The 8,952-nt window shown below is 39.6% G+C and overlaps 1 protein-coding gene across 2 annotated transcripts in view; it reads left to right on the top strand.

Annotated features, from left to right (window-relative positions):
- The window catches only part of LOC111875274 (protein spinster), a 72,394-nt gene extending 63,755 nt beyond the window's left edge, over nt 1-8,639 (top strand). Inside the window, exons 8-10 of one of the 2 annotated variants that reach the window (XM_023871382.2) lie at nt 909-1,155; nt 2,014-2,066; nt 5,518-5,601. In XM_023871382.2, the coding sequence (XP_023727150.1) occupies nt 909-1,155; nt 2,014-2,066 (300 nt within the window). In that variant the 3' untranslated portion in view covers nt 5,518-5,601. Of the gene's footprint in view, nt 1-908; nt 1,156-2,013; nt 2,067-5,517 lie in introns of both variants that reach the window. The other variant, XM_023871381.2, reaches the window with a different exon arrangement.
- The last annotated feature ends 313 nt before the right edge of the window (nt 8,640-8,952 follow it).

Here is an 8,952-nt window from a genome sequence, read left to right as displayed (position 1 = left end):
GGCGTTTGAGGGAGGACATGAGGAGAAAACGTCCAGAGAAGTGGCGCACGAACGACTGGGTGCTCCACCATGACAATGCATGATCGTGTACGCCTTACATTATGCAGGAATTTTTGGCTAAAAACAAGATGGCGGTTGTTCCCCACCCACTGTACTCGCCAGACTTAGCTCCATGTGACTTCTTTCTCTTCCCCAAGATGAAACTCAAGTTGAAGGGGCGAAGATTTGATACAGTTGAGGAAATTCAAGCGGAAACGCAGACGGTACTAAACACCCTAACAAAGAAAGACTTCCAAGATGCATTTCAAAAGTGGCAGAAACGCTGGGATCAGTGTATGCGCTCTCAAGGGGACTACTCTGAAGGTGATGGTGCAGAATAAGATCCAGGTAAGAAGCAATAGTTTTTATTAATATATTTTGGGAACTTTTGGATTTCACCACGTATATACCCAGCAAGTTAGTTTGGGCAGTATACATTTCTGAGATTGCAACCACAACAAGAACAACAGTAATGACTGGGCCCATAAGAGAGAGCTAATTTCAGTCACTGAAAGGACTAGCTCTCTCTGATGGGCCCAACAGAGTAGGAACATTTCCTGCTTTATACCTGATGATAGGAACAGAATCGATTTAAAAAACATTGTGGTCTGGAAAACTCTCAAGATGATGGATAGAGCCCAGAATAAGAGCCCTAGTTATGTTTTCTACTTATTTGCTTCCATTTCCAATTTGAATGCATTGGGTTCAGAACCCAGTTTGCATGGAACAATGGCTCTCACTGTAGGCTGAGTTTCAGTACAGGGCCAGGGCAGTAGATGTGTTAAACTGGTGGCACTCCCAAATTCAGATGTGAGAAGTGGATGGTGATCCTCATTGCGCTTGTTGTGTGAAGCCTGTGTTCATTTCAGGTATCTGAAGCACTGAAGGTTGCCCTAGCGCCCTCAAACGCTGCCTATTTAGCCAGCTTCAATAGCTCTCTGTCGCTGTCGTCCAGCATGTCATCAGGCCGAACTGTCGATCCAGTTGTTGAGTTCCATAGTCTGCAGTACTCTCTGTTCATGACATGTGTTGTTGAACTGATTGGTGGTGGCTTCTTCCTGTTCACTGCTAACTACATCAGCTGGGACAGACATCAAGCTGAGAAAGCCATTGCAGGTATGTCTCGTGTTGTTGCATGCAGAGGAGCATGTCCAGCCAACTGAAGCCTAATGCAATAGCAAAACGTAACTAGGAAGTAAAAAATTATTATTTATTTTAAACGGTTCTGATAATGGTGTATAATACTCAGATTTACTGGGTTTTCGGACTTTGTCCATTGTGTGGTATTCTAAAAACAAGAAAACACAACATTTCGGAAATTGGATCTGCTTCCGTCCTCAGGTGATGGGAGAGACATCTACTCTATTGGGTCCCTTAGAAAGAGCTAATCTCAATGACTGGGCCTGCAGTTTAGCTCTTTCTAAGAGACCCAACAGAGTAGGTGTCACTCCCTCACCTGAGGACAGAAACAGATCCAGTTTCCGAAATGTAGTGCTTTCTAGGTTTTAGAATACCAGACAATGGACAGAGCCCAAAAATATAGTGTTCTGAATATTATTTATTTATTTCTGATTTATTTAGTGTCGATCTTAGCGAACTTATAGTTAATATCACAGGGCCCTAGGATAGCCAATCAATGGGAAAGGATGTGAAAGGAAGCATTTCTAGCCTAATTTCAGATGCTATATTGATATGTCCCTGGAGGGACTGAGGAAAACTATGAAAAACCACAGTCGAGTAGTCTGTAGCCCAGCTGAGATAAAAATAATGATTTTTTCTTGCAGTTGAGTGTTATTTTTATGCACGTTTCTTAACTTGTGAGTCCCCACATAAGTCTTTCATTGCCGCAAAATGTTATATACTAGTGCAGTCACACAAATATATGTGCTGAACTTGCAATGCATGTTTCTGCATCTCTCTTGCTGTTGATCAAATAGTGCATCATTGCATGAGCAAATGTTTCTTTACTTACAGCTGATGAAACTGAATTAAAAGTTCAGTTAGAGAACGCTTCACCTCAGCTTTAGGTTAGTTACAATATGTTTTCTGTAGTGCTGTAGTTTTTGTTGCAGATTGCGATAGTCTTTGTTTTGTTGTAGCTTTAGCTATTACATTGAAATTTTTTTCCTGGATGCTTTGAATACTGTTTCAGAATAAACTTATGTAATTTGCTTTGATTGAGAACAACATTACACATATAATTGTAGGTTTGTAATGTGAAAGAAGTAAATTCTAATCATTAAAAAGATAAGTCTGTTAAAAGTGATATTGTAACAATTTTCAATTTATGGAGCAACTATTTTCCCACTGTCCATAACCACTTATGGTCTTGAGACCAGTTCTTTGTTTCTCTGTAACATCACAGCAACATTTCTGGTCACAGTACTGTACTTACCATTCTCTTGGCTTTTCTGCACTGTACAGAAATTGAAATGTAGGAACTAACTGCCTACACTTACTACTCACTCGTCTCTGAACTTCACTGCTACTGTTATAGGCACATTACATGTCAGAAAGTTTCTCATCAGTTCTTAGGGAACCCCAGCCTTCAACATCACCTGAACAGATTCTGGAAGAATCTGGACATTATAATACATGCACTCAGGCCAGAGCTCCCAGTATTGCAGCCTTATGTTCTGCATTATGAGGATATGACAGCTGTATATTAAATGAACAGTGGGCCTGACTTCATCCCTCAGAGTTGGACAATATAAGTGAATCTGACAGCACAAAAGGCGGATCTTTCTAATTGACAAGAAATGCATTCTTGCTTTTAGGATAAGTCATATAGCTGGAAGTGATGTCATGTAATTTCAGCACAGCTGTGCATTGTGTCTCTGTGATTTGTGTTTTATTGACACTTCATCTTTGTGTGGTGAACGTTACTCAGAACAGAAGTCAACATCACTGCTAGCATGAACATCCAAGCACAACATAAATTTCATTCACAAAACATCACAGAAATGCTGCACATGTCACTGTGTCTCTCTCTGAGAACCCATGCACCGGCTCCAGGTTTCTGTGGTGGCTCATCACCACCATTCACCGTCAGTGAATGATCACCCCCAGGATTCTCACTCTCATTGTCTTCACTCATTGCTCATGTTTCTGTTTCTGTGAAGAAGGTTTCGGTCGTGACAAGAACCCTCAATCTGTAAAAGAAAAAGAAAAGGTAAATCAATCTCAATAATGGGCAATGGAGGTCTGTAGTGTTAGGGTTGTGAGACGTCGAGGCTTCCACATTTTCTGGACAGTTGGCTCACAGGTGGCAGTAAGATTGTCAGCCTTACGCACCAGCAGCCCTTTACCCCTCAGGATTATTCCTGGTACTCATTTCTGTTAGAGACTGAGTCAACCCCAGGGCTACAGTGCAGCTGGAAGGATTAGGTCAATTGAAAAATCCAATGACCTCATGAAGAATTGAACCTGCAACCTTCCAGCTTGTAGCACAGTGCCTTGACCAACTATGCTACCATGTGCCCTCCCCCAATCTGTTTACTTTGCAATGTTTATTACAATTATTGTATCTTGATGCATGAGTTGGTGGTGGTTAAAACTGTGCATCTTGTCACATGGATTTGTGGGTCAGAAGCACTGTGAATCAGTATGCTCATGTAACAGTCTAGGTACCNACTGTGCATCTTGTCACATGGATTTGTGGGTCAGAAGCACTGTGAAGGTACATGTGTAGAAACATACAGGGTTATTCATTTGGAAAGAACCCCAAATTAATAATTATGAGTTGTGCAGTAATTTGTGGATAAAGATGATCTTGGCGAGTACATACCTCGGTAGATGCGGAGATAATTGGGCTACAGAGGATGATGAAATCGTTTTATTCCACATGGAGACACAGGTCAGCATGTTGCTTTGCATTAACAAATGTTGCAATTGCATATGTGGAATTACAGATTGAAGTGATTGATGCAGACCAGGCAGTAGGCACTGGGTCAGCATTAGAAAGTGCACAGTTTTGCCAAGTTTCATTTTCAACAGTAAATTATTGCATGGTATGAGGTTATTAAGTTGGGTCCTGTTCCAAGTGAAGCACCCTGGCTATATTTTATGCCTTACACATGCCACATTGTTATATGTTCAAGCTTTGAAATATCTCTCGAATTATGGTCTAGTTTTGTATTGCTTGGTGCTCAAACGCTGCGACAGTACTGGGATCCATCGCTGAACTCTGAATTTTGTCTGTATTGAGGTCATAAGTAAACTTTAATCTGCCACAGAACTGTGTCTGACAGAAGTTATAGTATTTGATGCATAATTCTAGATTTGTACCTTATTGCAGAATTTGGAATCATTGCTAAAGAAATGTTGGTTCCTTATTTTGACACTTAATGTTCATGCTAAAATTCTCCACAGCATGTTTTATCCAATACATCCAGTCTCTAACTAACATGATAGAGATGTTCTTGAGAATTTAATGTAAAGTTGAGTTGTGTTTGTTGAATGCTGTGGAGAAGTCATGTTAATAAAAAAAAACAAATGTGTTAGTCAAAAACCATCCCTCCTTAACTATTGAATTCAGTTAATATTGGTAGAACTGATATTATGGACTGAATCCTTTGTGGTGTCTCTAGGCTACTTGTATGCATGAATGTATCATGGGAGGTTTTGTGGTACTTTGATTGGTTTTGGGGTCTGCATGTCAGATGTGAACCATACAGAACATATGAGTGATTCATTTTTGCGTTAATCTTCGGTCTTGCTCATTGACAACCCAACAAATCATATTTTATGAGAAAAATATTAAAGAATTTATATTGTGCTGAAATTAAATTTGGTAACCATAGACAGTACTTGAAGAATGCTGTCTTCTGGGATGTGGCACCATGTAGATCTTGTGTCAACCAATGTTTTGGAGGAATGTCAGTTCACAGAAGATCTACACGGTGCCACATCCCAGAAGATGGCATTCTTCATAGTCACCGCTGTGAAAACTCAAATCATACATAGACAGTACTTGATCATGTATCAGACAACACACTTAAGAGGGGAGGGTTTTGTAGAAAGAAATAACAAGACATTTATTCAACACAAACTTCACCCCTCACAGAATAAAGCTGATGAAAACGTCATTGCCAATAAGAAGTTTAAGGAAAAGTAAAAAGTTTGAATCTCATGATTAGGAATTAAGGGGTTAAAGAATATACAGCATGGAGTTTAAAAATGATTACAGGTAATGGCTTTAATACTAAGATGGATTATGTCAGATGTATAGGAGATGGTGTAATTGATATTACTGTGTATCTTGCTAGAAATTTTTACTTGGCAGTTTTCTGTTCCGAGCAAGGTTCTTTGTTTTAGACTGAATCCTATGAAGCAAATTTTACTGTATACACTTTAAGGGCAAAGAGATGTTTTGCATTCATTCACATGCCCATACAATTTACTACATTCTTGTTTCCTCCTCTTTGTTTTCTATAAAGCCTTTTGCCAAAAGCATCTCTTGTGTGTTACTGCTTACAGGGAACGGGCAGCCCACTCACCTGTATGCAGAAGATGCAGAGTCATCTAGTGGACAGTCAGAGAATCTCGTGGCCTGATGCTGAAGTGTGATACTTTTTGTTTGAGTTATAGATTAGACTGAGCACCGAAACTTTTGGAAATGTCATCAGTAGTTCTGAAGTACTGAGTGGCTTCTTGTTTCCTTTGGATACAGTTTACTCTTTGAGCAAACTGTATTGAACATGTTTACATTGCTTTTGAGCGTGTGAAATTGTTGTACAAGGGGAATTTGCTGTCAGACACAAGTTACGCACTACATGGACCATAGAAACAGTAAACTTCATAGACTTTTCCTTATCCGGATCCAAGACAGCAGATGTTGTGTTGCTACTTCATATGCTGTCTCAGTTTTCTGATCTTAGACAGTAAAATGGCCAGAGGGATCAGAAACATTGAGCCTTAGGCGGGAGATTCAGGAACTTCAGACAAAGATCATGACTTCTTTATTGAGTGCATGCTTTATTTATTAAATTGTGTATGTCCAGGTGTGACTGTATATGTGTATGTATGTATGTAATGAGTTTATAGTGAATGTATTTTTCCAGTCTCAGTTTTTCTGAAAAAGAGGGAGAGAGTGTGTGCATTAGTTCATATGTTGTTGTGTTCCCACTGAAGCCGAGGCCTCTCTCTTCAGCCTGAACCAGCAAAGGATGTCGGTGGTGCCTTGTCAGCAAGGCAGCCAAAGAGCGAGTTGCATTCCGACCGGCATGTTTGTTAGCAATGCTGGCCAGACACATTTATGTATCAGATAAGTTGGGTGCTTTTATGTGGGCTGAAGTGACACAAAATTGTGAAGACCATTAATCTTGAATTTGCACATGTGGATCATGTAAAAGTACAAAAGACAACTGTTTATTTTCTTAGTACGTTAAATAGCAGCATTCAAGTTGCTGGTTCTTCCACATTGTCACATTAATATCATATTGTGTTTCAGAAAAGTGTCATGAGAGTCAGCGTGTAAGGTGTCAAACGAGAATATTTTAAATTGTAGGTGAGCAGCATAAGTCTATTGTGTGTACACAAGCAGCAGTATGGTTGCCTGGCTTGTCAGTATTGCAGTGTGTACAGTAACTGAAACTTTAGAGAAGGTATAACACTCAGATGGACAGATTGAAGTATACTTGTTGGATTAAAACAAAAAGGCTAGGAATGAGGATTCAGATCACTTCCAGAAATTTTGCCACAGAACTTGCACATCACTTTATCAGCCATAACTACCATATGTATTGGCAAGAGTACAAAGTAAATTTCTGCTGTGTTCTATATTAGGACCACACTGGAAAACAGAGAAGTTAAATTTACATAATCATGAAGCTTTTACTGGTTTTATGCAGAGTGCAAAATGAACTAACACAGCTGTTATTAAGAAGTTGTAGTCACATCCATATTCAGCTTTACTGAGTTTGAAAATGTGTGACGAAAATCACTGTGCTGTTTATGTCCTAATGGCAACTGTACTCTGAAGGCTGTGTCTCTCGATTCCCTCAAAAGCATATGTAACTCCTATATCTGCAGTGTGAAGGAGGCAGTTAGGCCTTCAGAGTATTTTCCCATACATCACAGTATCTGGAAAAGATCGGTGAGAGTAACTGGTTCAGAATATTATTCCATATATGAATGCTGAATTTAGTGATACACAGTTTGAACTGATTGGTGAAGGAACCTTTACGCTTCTTATTACTTCCTACCACGAGATCTTGACGTGACCAATCAACAAGCAGAAGTGGTCTGTGTATGGTACAGTGTTATGAGGTTCAGCATGTACTCAGCAGAACTGCATGCCTTGTTTGCAGCATATTTGTCACATTACAAACGAGCTTACATCTTCCTCTGTCAGTGTTATGGTTAATAACACATCTCTATAAACTTCATACTTTCAATGGACTGTCATACTTCCATGTCTGTATAGTGTTGATATCGTATTGTGGCAAACGGACCGACACAAATCTGCACTAAGTTTGCCAGCCAAGGAGATTTGTGTAAGCATGTACAAGTCCTGTAGTGTGACAAATGTCTGTGATAAGGATGTGTTTGCTGCTGTTGATACTTGAAAGAAAATCAGTGTAAATGCAAACTGCGATCTTACTGTGCATAGAAGATGTTGAAGTTAAAAGGTATATCAGAATTTGGATTTGTATAGCCTGATTCTGAGATAATATGCAGTATACCTACAGAGTGCATCTCATGGAAATATTGTCTGCTGAGGGTTTGGGGCTCTCACAGTGGTGAGTGCTAAGGTTATTGTTTTGCAGGATGAAATGTGGTGTAATTTGGTAAATATGAGCATGCTGTCTCCATCTTCATGGTGAAACACTGGTACCTATCTACCAAACCACACAGTGTCACAACCCAGAAGAGTAATCATGAAGTTACTCGAGTTCTGTACGCATTTTGTCCCTGAAATTCGCCAGTGCTTCTGTAGTGTAACCATTTGTATGATGTTCAGAATTATGAGAACCATGTTGCACGTTACATCACTTGAAATATTGGGCATTCTGAAGAACAGAATTTGTTTTGGTTTTTGAGATTTGAGGTATCTTGGTCCTGATGATGGAGGGCGTATGATCTGCCAGAACATTGCAAAACATACATGACATCACATTTCAAGTGGTAGTGTTCATCTTGACTTGTCTGCAGTACTGAGCTCAGAAGTAAGATGACTTTGCCTGTAAAGAGGACAAACATAACATTGGTTGCTGGTCATTCATTCAGTTATACCACAGGCAGTGTGCGAGGTATGATACCGAACTGACCATGAGTGTATATAAGCTTTATTCATTTATGGCTTTCATGTAGGTTTTGATTGAATGAAGGGTGTTGTAGAGGGATGTATCATAACATTATAATTATCCAGAATGAACAGCATTCTGAGAAGTGTTCCTAAATATTAACCCTTTCATTTTTGGGTTTAATTTAAAAAATAAATTAGCATATTGTATTTCTATGTTTCATGGTTACTCATGGTTTCACTGTTGAAGAACTGTGATTGACTGAATTATTGAAAGATGGGGAACAATTTATTTTTACTTATATTATCAAGTTCAGCTGGTGTTCACAAAAGCAACAGTACGTAGGTCGTACCGAAAGTCATGAGCAACTTTTTTTGCATGCAACCTGGGAACAGCAGATGAAAGAGAGTATGATGGAAGGTGGAACCAGCTGTTGTGTTCACCTTGAGTGTCTTGTGACGTCAATAGCTTGCATCACGTGACCAGTATCACTCCTAATAAAATGGCCGACAACGATATGTTGTGTCGCCAGCGTGCTGTCATCGAATTTCTTGTGAAAGAGGAAATCCCTGCTGCAGAAATTCACCAGAGACTTCAGCGTGCTTATGGAAGTGTGTGCATGGGTGCGAGCAGTGTTCGAAGATGGGAACACCAGCATCAAGAACGA

Source organism: Cryptotermes secundus, unplaced genomic scaffold, assembly GCF_002891405.2.
Source record: "Cryptotermes secundus unplaced genomic scaffold, Csec_1.0 scaffold526, whole genome shotgun sequence".
In the NCBI taxonomy this organism is placed as follows: domain Eukaryota; kingdom Metazoa; phylum Arthropoda; class Insecta; order Blattodea; family Kalotermitidae; genus Cryptotermes; species Cryptotermes secundus.
Note: the sequence above shows the minus strand (reverse complement) of the source record. Positions and strands in the feature narration are given on the sequence as shown.